Source organism: Aulostomus chinensis, chromosome 24 (assembly GCF_037954235.1).
Source record: "Aulostomus chinensis isolate RoL2024-O1b breed Wild chromosome 24, RoL_Achi_v1.0, whole genome shotgun sequence".
NCBI classification, from domain to species: domain Eukaryota; kingdom Metazoa; phylum Chordata; class Actinopteri; order Syngnathiformes; family Aulostomidae; genus Aulostomus; species Aulostomus chinensis.
Window position 1 is genome coordinate 1,049,181 of NC_141343.1, and position 15,728 is coordinate 1,064,908.

Below are 15,728 nucleotides of genomic sequence, written 5' to 3' on the forward strand. Positions count from 1 at the left end.
CTCTATTAAAACTAAAAAGCAGCACACCTGTACAGGCCAAAGCTTCATGCAACAGCATTTCTTTAAAGCTATAGTGCAGAACAATAACTAACAAAATAGTTTTGGGTGTCTCAAAACATCCATTCGGTATGCTAACATTTGAAGGCCAAGAAAGTCACAAGATAAAATTATTCATCCAAATTTAGGATAGCAAAGGGATGTCACCACATCTGCAAAATCAGTACATGAAGAAATGTAGATATATTTATCTGGTAGTGATGAACTTCTTCAGTATTATGTGGAATTATTTGGTGAGGGCTCAAATTCAAGGGACGGCACATGGACTTATATGGAAATAGGATGCACTATAGGTTTAAATGGATTCTACAATTATTGTTAGAACAGGTAGTGTTACTACTGAGTGAAAACACTTCCAATAATTCAACAGAAGAATTTTTAAGGTACATCCTTCTAATACTCAAGAATAAAATATATCAGAAAAAATAAAAATCATTTCGTTGACCTCAGATGAAGAAGATGCTGGATGCACCACTTCAATGATTATCTCCATTGCAGAAAATAATAGAGTATAGAGTGGAATTCAGAACCTTCTCAAATATTTCAATATTCACCTTCACTTCTACACTCAATTTCATTGCATTGTTGTAGTGTATTAATATCAAACTGCCATTTTTTTCTGCTGCAGTTCTGTTATTATTTTTCCTTTATATGGCAACCCATTTGTCTCAAGACCACTAGCACAGCAATTCCGTAAGAAATGACACATAGTAAAGAGGACATTGTATACCTGAGTCAAACAGGCATCAGGAGTCTCTCACTCTTTATTACACTCAAAATATTTAACTCATACTAGAGCCACTCTGCCACGATGCCTAATCCCTTTTCATGCCCAGCTGTAACATCATCCCTACAGAAAGGTGTTTCACTCTTCTGAGGGCTCCAAACCCTTCTTATCCGAAGTAAAATAGGCAGTTTCTTCTGATTTGTTTATAGTATTACCTATCCCATAAAATCTTTAGTACCCTGTTGAGAATCCATTTCAAACATTGACACGAGCAGAAGAAGCAATATCTGTCAGTTTGTTTAACGGTTTTTCGATAAACACATATGCAAAATGCAAATTAAGCCAGATGTTGTTGCTATAGTGCAGATGCGTATGTGTGGGCTTGCATCACATCATTGCATCACTGTGCATACCCATACAACCCACCTCTTCCTGACACTCAATAATAATGGCATGTCTGGAGTGGCATGCCACATCCTGCAATGCAAGTTTCTGAAAACACAACCGAAAGGTAAATATTTAAAAGACAACAAAATACCCGACTGTCATCAAAGATACAACTCCAACATCAATTCAGTAACTCACCCTTTTTCTAAAACAGCTACTTCGTCTTCCTCAATTGGTATCCAAAAGCCCTGTTCATCTTTATTTATCTCCAAAGGTGAGTGCACACGACTCTTCGCTTTCTTTGTGTCCAGATCTATTCTGATTGGGCTGGCTTCATCCCATAATGTCTCATTAACTTTAGATGATGGCTCATCAACTTGGATTTCAGAATGAGGTGATGGGAAGGCTTTGACAATGGCCTTGAAAGGACCAACAGATGACTTTGACTCATTTGTCAGTCTTTCTTGTGCTTCCTCTGGTATGTCTTGGTGATGGAAGACAAATGGTATGGATCTGTCTTTGACAGAGATATCTTCTCGTGAGAGCTGCTGATCGATCATGTTATCTCTTTCAGTTTTTGTACTTTTTGTTGCTGTTTCCACCAACAGTGGTGTTTTAACTGGCCATTCCTGTTGTTCTAAATGGTGCAGATGGATTGATGGTGATCCCAGAATAGAGGACTTCTTTGGACAAGAGGGCACGGTATTTACCATATTTGGAAGCTGTTCTACTTCAGGCTGTTGATCTGCTCTGAAGCCAGAACTTACAGTAATGTTTGTCTTAATTATATCTTTATGGGATGATCCATAATGTTTGTGAAATGAACTGCATTCTTGCCTCTCAACCCATGCCCCTGAACAGCCATAAATGTTGGAATCAGAAATTAACACTCTTGAGGGAAAATCAATGATACCTGATTGTCTTGGGCAATTTGGTAGTAACTGTACCATGTCTAGCCTTTTTTCTTCTATCGTACCAACTGCATGGAGTTGTAAGGCAGATGGAAATCCCGGATTCAGTGCTTGTCGTGGACAGGATGGAACCATACTCAGCATTATTTCTTTGTCCCTGTATGAAAGCTTCTTTGCACTAAAATCTTGGTAAATAATTCCAGATCTTTTAATGAATTGATTTTCCCAAATTGTGTCCCTGTCCACATACCAGCCATCAAATTCCTTTGCCATATTCCTTGCAGGCAGACCTGGAATGTTACTATGTTTTGGATAAGTTGCTAAGCACTTAAACATGCTGGGAGATTCCCTTATCAAAGCATCCAACTGTCTCTCTCCTGCCTTAGACGGAATTCCAGGAACACTCGAGCGTTTGGGACAGGGTGGCAACATTGATACCATAATTTTAATGACTGCCTTTTCTATCAAACTTACATTATGGTTAGTATGTATTATGGCCAATTTTCCTGACTTTGCTGATGGTCTTTCCCACATTGATCCTTTGTCTACCTTCCATTTTACTTCGGCATATCCACGGTGGAATTTAGAGGGTATTCCACAAACTCTGGAATGTCTTGGACAAGTAGGCAGCAGACTGATCATGCCTGGTACACCTGCCAGTACCTGACATTGTACTGACGGAAAGCCTGGTGAACAGGCTATCAGTGGGCAGGAGGGCAGAATTGATACCATATTGATCACATCACAGGAAACCTCAGTATTCTTTAAATGTGATGTCATGACATACTTCTTTGATGGGAGAAGTAGTGATTTTCTCTCCATTAGCCACTTTGATTGTTCACTGATGTTTCTAACTGGCATTCCAAGAACTCTTAATTCCTTTGTACAACTTGGCAATAAATTCACCATAGATTCACTATCACCTAATATTCGCGTCCTAGCAGACGGAAACCCAGGTACACTAGCTTTCTGAGGGCAAGAGGGTAGTATTGCACTCATAGTTACTTCCATGTTCTTATCAAAATATGGAACAGCATTTAAAATCAGCACTTCCTTTTTTTTAAATGTACTATCCCAGTGTAAGCTTTTATAAGCCAACCACTTTTCACAGATAGATAAATTAAGTTTTTTTCCTGTCTTTGAACAAAAGCCTGGGATTCCACTATACCTGGGGCATGAAGGCATTACATCAACCATACTGGGTTCTCTTCGTGGAGCAGAAGGTAAGCCATAAACGTTAGCTTTTTGTGGACAACTTATCATCATACCTACCATATCATTAAAGACGTATTTTTCTGTCTGTATCCACCTAAAAATGTTAGCTTGTATTTTCTTCTCTTGTCTCTTGCTAATCACTTTTCTCAATGAAAACCAGTCTTTGGTCTCCGACTTATTGTGATTTCGAGATGGCATACCTGGTGTTAACGCCTGCTTGGGGCACATAGGCAGAAGACTTACATTACTTGGTAAGAGTTCCTGGGGGTCTGATCGAATAACCTCATGACAGCTATTTACACCGCCCAAGAGCAACATTGCCACAGACCCCAACATTTCTTTTTTCTCTAGAATCTGAGCAGCACCTGGGGACATATTTTGAATGACCACATCCTCCTTCTTTAAGTGCTTCTCCATGAGAATACATTTAGCTTTATCCAAACCTTCACTTTGAGTACCAACTGGCTCCTTTGAGGGTAAACCAATAACTCTGGTTGTTTTTGGGCAGGTAGGCAAAAAGCTAGCCATGCTGGGATCTTGTCCTAATGCAGATAGAGAAACAGGCACACTGTATTCTTTTTGTTGTACAAAAGGAAAACCAGAAATTGTTGGCCTCCTGGGACAAGAGGGTAACATATTGACCATATTCTTCAAAAGTTCTTCACCCTCATATGAATTTTCGGTAACCAGATGACAGCGACTTCTCAGTGGTTTAACGAAAATCAATTTCCTCAAAATCTTCCAGTTGTCTTTACATGCTTTGACATTTTCTTTAAATGGCATACCTGCAATAATTGTCTGTTTGGGGCATGCAGGGAGAAGACTTGCCATGTTTGGAGTACTTTGAGTACTTTGAGATTTCTGGAGTGGTGCAGAGGGAAACCCCGGAACACTTGGCTTTCTGGAACATGTTGGCAACATGGCCACCATGACTTTAATCATATCAGTTTCACAAACACTATGTTCCAGTGAGATGCAAAATACTTCTCTGAAATGCAATGGTTTGTTCCATAGAGAGATATTTCCCTTAACACACTCTTTATATCCATGAACGATTTCAACAGACACCATTCCAGGAATCCTACTTTTTTTAGGACATGTAGGCAAAAGTTGAGCCATATTCGGCTCTTTTTTATAAGTAGATGGGAATCCAGGAATACTAGAAGACTTTGTACAAGACGGTGTTAAATCCACCATTTTTCCAATTTCTATACAACCATCATAAAGGGAATGGACAGCATCCAAATATGGGAGAGGTGGCCCACTCTTGTTGGGTAAGTTGTTGAGCAATGAGCTCCTGTCATCAGTCCAAGCTATAACTTGTGACCAATGACAAGATGGCATGCCAGGAACACTGGAATATTGTGGGCAACTTGAAAGTAACTCCATCATACTTGGCTCTCTCACTGTTCCATCATTCTGAGCTTCAGGCTGTAAAGGGGTTGATAAATGAGATACAAAATTCTCTCTTGGACACAGTGGACCAAGCTCCACCTTAGATACATAAATTGTTTTTTGTTCAGTACTTAGCGTAGGGGTTGATAGGACATACTCCTTTGTAACTTCCCAATTTCTCTCACATGATGGTGTCTTATCAGTAGACCAAGCCACATTTTCAGTTGCTTCTTTCTCAGTGGAATGTTCCGGGTCCAAACAAAGCACATCAGTGCTTTTTGTGGGAAAGGATGCAAGATTCACATCGAATTGATCCATGTGTTTTGCTAAAGTGTTTGTTGTTAGCTCTTGAGCAGTGAAAAACACCATCCTGGAGTCCAATCTTGAAGTTTCTTGGTCAGAAACAGCAGTGTTGCGTATGACTTTCTTATCCATAACGGGTATTGGAATAGCAGGGCTGATTCTTTGAGTCTCTCTTTGCTGCTTCTCCTGCTGTGAGCACTTTGCAATTGACAATACTCCTGACTGAGCATTGGGTATTTTGTTCTTCGCCATTGAAAGAAAAGCAGAGTTGCCATCTCCAAGATTCGGTGTGACAGAGGGAGACATGCTGTCATTTCTAAAGGAGTAGGGATACCAAAGATTGGTGCCAAAAAAAACACTCAAGTGTTTGAGAAAACTGTTAAAAATTCCCTGTTTAACCCTACCAATCTATATATTTTTTCTCTTTTGCATTGGAAGTGTTTACAATGATACAAATATCAATGCATTTTAGAACCACAGACTAAATTTGTTATCTAGAATGTTAAATAAAAAAATTGCTAACAACAAAAAATGACTACAGATTAAACTGAAAAACCACCATGCCAAACTTACCCCAAATCCAAAGATAAAACTTCTTTTTTATGGGCCATTCCTATGCTTCCTATCCATTTTGCATCTGAAGTTGTAGCATTTTGAGGCGAGTGTAACAGCGGTGTCTGGAGGGATGTGGAAGTAAGTTGGGGACTTGCAGGCGAAAGGGGCTTATGTTGAACAGGCTCTGGTTGGGCAATTTGATTCTCTAACTGAATGGACATCTTGGACAACTGACTTCTTGGTGTAATCCCCCTGACAGTGGTGGATGTGTTAGCATGAAAATCAGGTGCAGTGGTGAAGGGAGGAAGTGTTGGCTGAACGTTAGAGAAGGTCCTTGTGGGCCTCGGTTCTGTAACATCCATCTGTGTTTTTGGCATCTCAAAATATTCTAGCCCTTTGACAAGGGATGTTCTGGGGCTAAGGGGTAGAAGTGAGGCCATGCTCTCAGGTCTGAGGGACAAACAAATGAAGATCAAAGTTATCAGGATATGATGGGAAGAGCCATCATCGCAAATCCAGGCCACGATCACAGATTTCCACAGAGCAACATACAAGCATGTGAGCAATGTGACATTAAGCTAAATCTTGACTGGATAATCAGATGGTCAACAACCTCACAAATATTTTGTAACATTGTCATTAATCACCAGGTCTTGCCAAACAGTTGTAGACTTTAAAATGCTGTAACAATGCGGTTAGAACTTGCCATCTGGGAAACTGGGCACTTTCCCATAGGAGCAATGTACCTTTTGGTACAACACAACTCAAACAGTACATACATTTTTCATACAGTAGATCCACCCATTGATTTTTTCTTTTTTAATCAAACACCTCCCCCTTTGGGCTCTGTGTCATTTTGCTTAACATTCAAAAGATAAGGGGGACCTGATGAGGGTCTGTCCAGCAGGATAGTGGGTACAGTGAGAAGGAGAATGAAGAGATGGGAGATAGTGCAGTTAATGTAGAACCTGGAACCCATATACACAGCGGGAATTTGTACTTTAGAATTTTGTTCATGAAGAGAAATTGCTAAATCAATGTTGAGCAAAAAACTTGACATGGAAAAAAGAAATCGGGACAGAAAAGAAGGATAGAAAATATTGTGACCTTTCCCAAAAAGGAAATTGTAGACAAGGTTTTCAGAGGCAGCTTTCAACAGATGCAAAATGGCAGTTAAATTATTTCACGATTATGACCGTAATCTTTGTAGCTCTTCAGCATTATATGACCATCATGACCATCTCACGGCTGTAGCAACATTACTGTATTCTAAATACCTATTATTTCTATATACACAGCAACAGCGCACAGCAAACTCTTTTAACTAACACCAGTCATGCAATGCACCAATATGTTCAAAGAAAATGTTTACCCTTGAATGCTACAACACTGTTAAAATGTTGTGTACTGTGTACAATTGTAAGGAAACAGCCTTTTTTTGTATTTAAAAAAAAAAGCAGGTGGAGGAAATTGATGTAACATATATAAGAACACATTTTTTATATAGTTGAAACAGTGATTGTGCAAATGTGAGAGGAAACATCTGCAATATGAGCAGCAACACGCATAATGTTTTCACACCTAACCCACCCATGTTCACATGTGTTGTAAATGATTTTCATGAAGACGTAAAAAGAAAAAACTGAACGAAGAATATGAGGCATGTGGAGAATTCTTTTAAATTAAAAAAAAAAGATCAACTTCTTGGATATACTTTGAACCAGAAGTTGATGGTATCCACTGTAATTGTGTTGGAGTTCACAAGGGTTGTTCACTGGCATGCCAATCACACCAAATACTAAACACACCAAAACAAACAAAAGGCAGCCTTTTATATTGACTCACCCTGGTGAGGCTCTGACAACTTCAATTCCAAATGATGCATCCCTCATGCGCTGTGTAGGCCTTGATGGCTCTGGCCTCCAGCTACCAGGGGCTCTGGGGTCAGGGGCTGAACAACATCATATCATGTTAACTATGTATTCACTGTATCACTCATTCTAATGCACTCGATTCTGTGTTCATGCATACTTGTAGGGGTTGTGCACTGGTTATCCTCTTCACTCAATGTGCTCAACTGTCTTTTGAAATCTGTAGGGAAAGTAAGAAATCCATCTGTGATCATCAGTGGGAAGTTCATTACCCACCACACAACCACAGTATGTACTAAGTATATATGTAACCAGCATGAAATAAAGTGCTTTTTAGGAAACAACCAGATGGGGGAGCCATGTGCTTGACAGAAAAGTCAGATACGTGTCATTCATTTCGAGTCAAATGTAATCAACCAAGACCAACAGGAAATGTTCTCCTTTTTGATTCTGTACCTGCATCTTGGTCAGTGGGAGAGGCTATGGCAATTTGGGAAAAATGAGGCTGAGGCTGAGGAGGTGGAGGAGGCCCAGGAAGTGCAAGAGCAGAGAGAGGACTTAGAGGAGGAGAGGGAGTCTCTATAGCAGGGGTGGCCTGGGGTTTCCAGGAAGGAACAAATCCAGGCCCTTTTTCATGTTTCTGCTCAAAAGACTGACCAGTGGGCAGACAAGATGAAGCTGACAGAGAGGAAGCGCAATGAGGGGAAGGGATGATAGAAAGGGGGAAGAGAAAGAAGGAAGAGGAGAGGGAATGAATTTGGGAAATCACTGGCTGTAAGAACACTTTCAAAATGAGATGGTCACACAGTTTCTTCAGTGTTGTGTTTGCAGCAATTACTTAATTTAGTAGGTACTTAACAAAGAGGTAGGATGGAGAGACGATGGAGGTGCAAGTGCATTAAACGGAAAAGGACCAATAGCATCAGCAAAGAAGGAGCTTGTAAAAAAAATGTCACTACATCCCACATGCACACTGAAACAAAAATGGCGTGACCTACTAACAGGTGGTGTATGTATCCAATGTTGTATAACATTGATCCTTCTGTGAGAAGAACCAATGAACTCCAGAACTCCATCAGAAGAAAGAGTGTGTGTGTGTGTGTGTATATGTATGTATGTATATATATATATATATGATTTGAAAGGTTGATGGTGCTAGACAATGGAGCGGAAAATATAGCTTCAGCTGGGTTACAGTTTAAGCAGCATTACATGGCGTCTCTATTCTCTGTCTTTTCTGCAGCACTGCAGGCTGTCCAAGATCCCCAGCAGATAGATGAAGAAACTTAGGAGAGAGGGTAGGCTCAGCTAGAGGGGCCTGAGATTTACGAGGCCTCCATTCACTCTGCCAGGAAGCTGGAAAATAAGAGGACAAAGAAAAAATATGGGAGGGCAGAAGGAGAAATACAAGGAAAGACGTAACAGGTGAGCTACATCCTAAAAACCCCAACATGACCCCCACTATCTTCCTGACCCTGTACCTGTCTCAGGGGCAGATGGGAGACTGGTGGGTCTGGTGAGGGCAGAGGCCGGGTCCTCAAAAGAGTGAATTAGGGGCTCTCTGGGAGCAAATGTGGGCAGTGGCAAAGGAGAGACTGAGCTGAGAGGTGCTGAGGAGGAACTGACAGGATGGAAGGAAGGAACACTCTGTGTTCTCCAGGAACTGGGCAAAGCTGAGAGAGGAAGATGTGAAAAAAATTAAGGAAAAGAAAGAGAGGGGACAGGGATTAAAAAAAAAGTGCCATTGAGTCCTATTTATATCCCTTCTTTTGAATACAAGGACACTGTACTCATCAAAGGGACTGGAAACTCTCAACTATATTACTATCAGGCATTATCAATGACTGATCACATACTTGCATTTGCACATGAAACTGATGCTTCAAGAATCCTATGTTTCACACCTTCAAGCTAATGCTCCAGCTCACAGTCATTAAAGCGAAACTCCACCTTTCGAGTTCTCAAAAATAAGTGTTGAGCTCACAGTGATATATTCCCTCGGAGATGTTTCTGTCATTATTAAAATCTTTTTGGACATTTTTGCTGCTGTTAGCCATCAGTCTCTGTTAGCTTCAGACTAAATATATGTGGCCGAGTCTCTGCATTCTCGAGTTAAAACAAATTTATGCAAGAGGGGAATTTTTATTTTTTTTTAGTTTAAGACACCTATTTGTGAGTGCTTGAAAGGCAAAAAAAACTCTTTTTGGATGATGTATATTTATGAGGACAGGAACTAAGTATGTGATTATTAAATGACTGCAAAACAACCACAGAAGGAAAAGTCCCAAGTTACTTACGAAACAGTTCAGTTTTTGTGAATGTGTGTAATAATATCATTAGTTACACCCATATTAACATCACAACTTCAAGGAAAATGAACTAAAACATGAGCTGAAATTCAGCATACAAGTTATAAAAGCAGTGGCTATGTAGTTAGCAAGCTGGCTAATGTAGCAAATGAGTGAAAGACAGGGGTGTTCAGTTAAGTTTTCATATAAACCTCAATATGTGTCTAGGCCTCCTGACATATCAGTCCGTCTCAATTAATTCCATGCCACCTGTACTACATTGTTAATTATCAACCATTCAGCTGTTGGTAAGTGTCCAACCACAGTTTTGTACCTGTTTGTGAGGTGTCAGCAAGGGTGGGAGAATGGAGAGATAGATCAGAGGAGAAGGTAGAGGAGAGGACTTTAGGAGGGGTGAAGGTGGAAAAGGCCTGGGCCACGGAGCCCTCAGCTGGAGACATGTCACTGTGGAAACTGTGGGGCCTTCTGGGCGCTGAAACGGGTAAGCAGGGTACAGAAAGAGAAGAGGGAAGGCGTAACCAAAGGATAGAAGCACAGTGATTGAAAATTGAGGCAGAAACAGATGAGTATAATGGTATGGAAGGAACAAAATTGATGTCAACTCTATTCAGTTTTAAGACGAGGCTATAAAAACCTGTCTCAAGTGAAGTAACACTTTCTACACTGCCTGGACAGAACACAGGTGGTAAAAGTTTGAATTGACATTATGGAATAATATTTTACGGCTACACGGTGGTGCAGTGGTCCTCACTGTCACCTCACAGCAAGACGGTTCCGGGTTCGAGTCCTGGCTCAGGCACGGGATCTTTCTGTGTGAGTCTCCATGTTCTCCCTGTTCCTGCGTGGGTTCTCTCTGGTACTCCAGCTTCCTCCCACAGTCCAAAGACATCAAATTGGGGACGAGGCTGATTGATTCTCTAAATTGACCGTAGGTATGAATGTGAGTGTGAATGGTTGTTTGTCTCTGTATGTTGGCCCTGTGATGGACTGGCGACCTGTCCAGGGTGAACCCCGCCTCTCGCCCATTGATGCTGGGATAGGCTCCAGCCCCCCCGCGACCCTTAATGTAGGAATAAGCGGAAGACAATGGATGGATGAATAATAATCAGCATTCATGCTCCATCTTTGTCTCCAAAGATTGATGAGTCACCTTTAACAGACATACATTTCCTGTGCCAAGGTGATGTTTTCACTGCCTTCTGTTTGTTTTCGTCCGTTTGTTACCAGGGTTATGCCAAAAAAAACCACTCAGCCAGTTTACTTGAAACTTGTTGGAGAGGTAAAGCATGGGACAAGGAAGAGCCTGTTGCATTTAGGATTGGATCTGAATCACAGGTCAGGTCCAAGGATTTGCATGCCTGTGGGGCAGAGGCATTTTTATAGGTGCATTCCTCCCTTTCCAGTTAATGCAATATCTTGCCAATGCTTCGAGGAAATGTCTTCATATTTCTTACTCAAAGACAAACTGATACGATTTTAGTGGTCAAAGGTTTAAGGGCTTTGTTCACTGTCACAGGCATACAACCCTGTGCTGTATTTCTATTTTTCCTTTTTTTAACATCATGAAGTACTATATTTTTGGACATTTCCTTTTACAGGAGTATCATGTGGATTTACATGAAGGTGATAGTGCAAAAGTAAAAATATCTTTTAATTTTTAGGGTTTTGTGTGGAATTTGACAAAATGTTTGTCCAAGAAGCTCTGTACATAAAAAAGACAGTAAACTAGACCACTACCAACAAGGCACTCAATCTCCGATGTTGTAAATTAAAAAGCCTTTATATGACTTAGCACACTGGACATTGAGTTCCTTGTTTTTGGAAGCCTAGTCTATTATCTCTACGGTACATGTAACAATAACTCCACAACAAAGAGGAAGAGACTTCGTTTTTTACTTCTCTGTTAAGCCAAGGCATTGTCCTTTTTCATTACGCTACTTTATTTAAGAAGCTCTAGGCTTAAGTGAGGTCTGCGCTCTGCGCCAAATGTGCTTTTAGTTTGTAAATGCTTCCTTTCTAACATATTTTATCTTGAGGTGCTGTGAAGTTACCTTCAATAAAACCCTGAAGATGGTTTAAATAAATCTACATTCAATAAAAAAGGGGTTATTTCCATAAAGCTAGAGGATTTTAAAGGGACAGCTATTGCATTCTAACGTCATTGCAATTAAAAACACATATATTACGGAAAATGTACTGAGCGTAAAAGTAGCATCTCTTTCATGTATGACATGATTCTGTTGTTATTCTGATGGAATTAGAGCTGTGAAAATTTAAATTATAAGACAAAGAGGCTACTAAAACACTATACACGTATAATAAAGACACAAAACACAGGATGAGGAGCATCTGCTGATACCTGATCCAGAACTGGGCTGGAAGATTTTGGGAAGTGCAGGAGGATGAGCTTGTGTAAAGGCTGGCAGTGAGTAGGCATAGAGGGAGGGCCGAGCCTCACGGGTAGTGCTCGGTGGTCGCGTATGAGTTCGCAATAAGGTGGATGGGATAGAGGGGTCTTGAGGTACAGGCAGAGGAGGATGAGATGGAATGGAGATGGTAGAGGAGATGCCAGAGGACCTTCTCTGATCCACCTCTGGGGTGACAGATGAAACAGGGTGGGGGAAAAAAAAAAGGATGGCAGGAAATACATGAGGAGGAGTGTTAAATGAGGAAGCTATAGGCATTAAAACACACTCAAGATGTAGATGAAAATGAAAAGTTGGAATGAGGGTCTTAAAAGTGAAGAAAATCTGAAATATTTAAGACATAAACTCCACTAAGCTGTTGTGAGATAGCATGAACAGTAGGATTTTAAATGCAAATGATGATCCAGACTAAACAGTGTTGACAATAATCCATGAGAGTAATATTTTACAAGTTATAATGCAGTAATATAATACACTACCGATAGACTTTCAGTAATATTTTCCAGCTACTATGTAAGTAGCTTTAGTTACACAACATACACGTGTCTGAGATTTGTTTACAGAGATTATTGAATTCGGACGGAGCACATTCATCAACATTTGATGCTACTGCTGATATGTTGATGAATGTACTCTATGTGAAGCTGAAGTAACTCTCCACATCAAAAGGTAGTACTAGTGGTTTAAGGAATATACTCAAAAGTGATGATTCATTGGTATGGATGGGGGCTGGGCGTGTAGCATGTAGCTGAGGTGATGTCACGCTACTGCCACTCCTCATTATTGTATCACTTAACAAACCTCAGCTGAGTCTAGGGCAGGTACACTGGTGTTAGAAGTAGAGTTACTTTGGTGAAAGATCAAATTTAGCTTAGCTTTAGCTACAGTGAGTTAACTAGAGTCCGCAAAGAATGGAGGAGGAGGAGGGAGCACACAGACGAATGGACAACGTGACCGAGGAGTTATTGTGAGGTCCAAATAAGGTCAAAGGCAATCTGGGAGAGAGAGAGTGTGTCATTGCCAGATGTAAACAAAGATGGTGGCGCCCAAGTCCAGACATCAGCTACTGCAGCAGAGATGCCCACAAAGGTAACACTGGATGAAAATGAGTATCAACAAAGACTTGATCAATGAGATTCTTCTTTGTAAAATCTTAGTCAGAGATACCCCTTGTTTCCATGGAGACAGGGTTCATATATAGGTCAGTGGGTCAAACTGAGCCTTTGAACTGCAAAAACAAAGGAATATTGTCCCATCAAATTCTAAAGTGCCCAGCTGTACTTACTCATTACTTTCAAATAACAGTATCTCCTCATTTATTATGACTCAATATCAATGAATCATATTTTGAAAGTACTTGTCCAACACTAGTAAATAAGGCCCTACCTTTGAGGCCTGAGTCAACTGCAGGCCTCCAAGGCAGGTCATGCACTCTTGTAGTAGAAGAGCCAGAGGCTGTGATGGGAAAGAAAAAGGAAAAGCAGAAAAACAGAAAGTTGAAGTGAAAGAGGAAACTGAGCTTTAAATATAAAAGACAAGGGGAAGCAGAAGTTTGAAGATAAGCGTTAAAAGCCCAACAGACACAGAGATGAGACTGACCAAAATCCTCTCCCACATGACAGCGGCCTGGTGTCAAGCAGGAAACCCCCATCCCCCCTGCCCCACCATCAGCACCATCGGTTACGTGTTCCTTCTATTCTAGTTCATATTCAGGAGAACCTTGGAAACAACTGCAGGATGATGCTGGTGTTCATATGTTTGTGTTTACACAGCAGATGTGTGTGACCATGGAAGTGTATGAAATAATCTGGATCAAAAAAATCGTAACAGAAACGCCACAATGCAATAAAATCACCTCATTTCAATTTAAAACTCAATGGCGATAAATTCAATTCGATACGATGATGACATCATGACCTCTAAATGACCTTTTGCTTTCTTATTTTATCAGTATTGTCACAGTCACAGATTATCACAAACCGCTAGCATGTAGTTTTTAATTGACTGTGGAAAGCCTGTGACCTCCTCCCCCAAACTGCTTTCTAATCTTGAGTGCTTTTACAGTCTAAAACTCCTTAAGGTGTGTTCACACCAAACGCGATGCGAATTTTTCACGCATTAAGATAACATGTAATGTCTGTAGAGAGGTAATGTAGAGGTGCATAGACGCGAATTTGCGTGTATTCTCGCCAGACAGCACAAATGGCACAAATTTTGTGTGCGTCCACGCACAAGTTGAAAATATTCAACTTGAGCGACAAATTCGCTTGATGCTATGTTGAGAGAGCCGATCAGCATTTAGATTCCCCTGGCGTCTGTGACGTCACTGACATCAATGGTACGCCAGGACTGATGAGTCGGAAAATGGAAGAGAAACTCGTCGTTGCAGTTTGTGGTCACCAAGAGCTTTATGACACTACGTCACCTAAGTACAGAGACTGGCTCAGTTCCTGGAGAAGGCGGGGAAATTCACCCAGCTGTGTGCGCCTCCGGATTGTGTCATGGATCGAGAGACGGCGGAAAACCGAACGCCGCCGTGTCTGGATTTCCACCACAGGTACAACCGAGCAACGGTTCTAACGTCAGCCATGGTGGATAATGGAAAGAAATGGCAGAAATAGATTATCCTCGCTGTGGAAAAACTAACTAACTTTCATCGACTATCAATTCTGAATGTCAGTGTTGAAGGGAATCTTACTAGTAACAGCTTGTCCAGTTCCAAAGCTGGCCCTCCTTTCCTCAGGGACTTCCTCATCGCTGTCATTAAAATCATCTAGATTGCCAATATCACTTTGCTTCATGCTCATGAGACTAGCCAAACTCTGCATGTCCTCATCTCTGTGGAGAGATATCAGGAAAATCAGATTAAGGCCTTAAAAAGCAATTACAAGTCTTTGCTCTGCGCCTACAATTGGATTTCTGGTTGATGCTGAGATGACAACTTACGTGGCTTTGCCCTCCTTAAGGAAGACACAAGACAAGCTGAGTTTCAGTGTGGCTTCAATCACTTTAACAGACAGCGGTTTAAACTTCAGCGTCAAGTCGTACTGCGCCGGCGTGGCACTGGCAAACTTCTTCATGTTGACGTCGGCTGACGCCAACACCTTCCTATGGCCTTTGGTCTCCTGAGAAGTCAACAAATGGAAAGGAAGGTCAAACTTGAAGAAGAAGAAGAACACCTTCAACCAGGGAATATCTTATATCAAAGCTTCCTAATTCAACACAAATTAAGTGAATAAATTACTATTAAAAATGTATAATATCTGAACATTGAGGCGATTTTGGCTTTTAAGTTGGAGAGACTGAGGATTTTGTTTGTCTTTCTGTCCAATGTCTACATTTTCATTCCCACTGTCTCACTTTGTCTGTGTCTTCTTGTTATGATTTGTTCAATTAAAAATCAAAGTTGGGGGAAATACAGGACTTAAATTGTACACTGCATTACATTTTCTGTAAATGGAATCTTTTTTAAAGAAGAAAAGCCAAAATGGATACTCACATTTTCAATGACAAAGGTCCAGTCTTTGTCCTCAAACTCCTCTGCCGTAGGTTCCTTTTGACAGAAATATAGT

General features: G+C 40.8%; 1 protein-coding gene across 12 annotated transcripts in view; it reads right to left on the minus strand.

The window, feature by feature from the left end:
* The window catches only part of ehbp1l1a (EH domain binding protein 1-like 1a), a 51,671-nt gene that overhangs the window by 24,086 nt on the left and 11,857 nt on the right, over positions 1-15,728 (minus strand). For 2 of the 12 annotated variants that reach the window (XR_015111704.1, XM_086196588.1), the window contains exons 4-16: positions 15,656-15,709; positions 15,103-15,281; positions 14,855-14,994; positions 13,543-13,611; positions 10,044-10,202; positions 8,903-9,094; positions 8,634-8,777; positions 7,878-8,099; positions 7,582-7,641; positions 7,396-7,501; positions 5,569-6,000; positions 1,370-5,311; positions 1,211-1,276 (exon numbers count right to left, since the gene is read on the minus strand). Coding sequence is in view for 11 of the 12 variants with exons in the window: in XM_086196588.1 (XP_086052714.1) it covers positions 1,211-1,276; positions 1,370-5,311; positions 5,569-6,000; positions 7,396-7,501; positions 7,582-7,641; positions 7,878-8,099; positions 8,634-8,777; positions 8,903-9,094; positions 10,044-10,202; positions 13,543-13,611; positions 14,855-14,994; positions 15,103-15,281; positions 15,656-15,709 (5,765 nt within the window). In the remaining variant the exon portion in view is untranslated. Of the gene's footprint in view, positions 1-1,210; positions 1,277-1,369; positions 5,312-5,568; positions 6,001-7,395; positions 7,502-7,581; positions 7,642-7,877; positions 8,100-8,633; positions 8,778-8,902; positions 9,095-10,043; positions 10,203-12,089; positions 13,508-13,542; positions 13,612-14,854; positions 14,995-15,102; positions 15,282-15,655; positions 15,710-15,728 lie in introns of those variants that run through there. The other 10 variants (XM_086196598.1, XM_086196597.1, XM_086196589.1 and 7 more) reach the window with 9 other exon arrangements.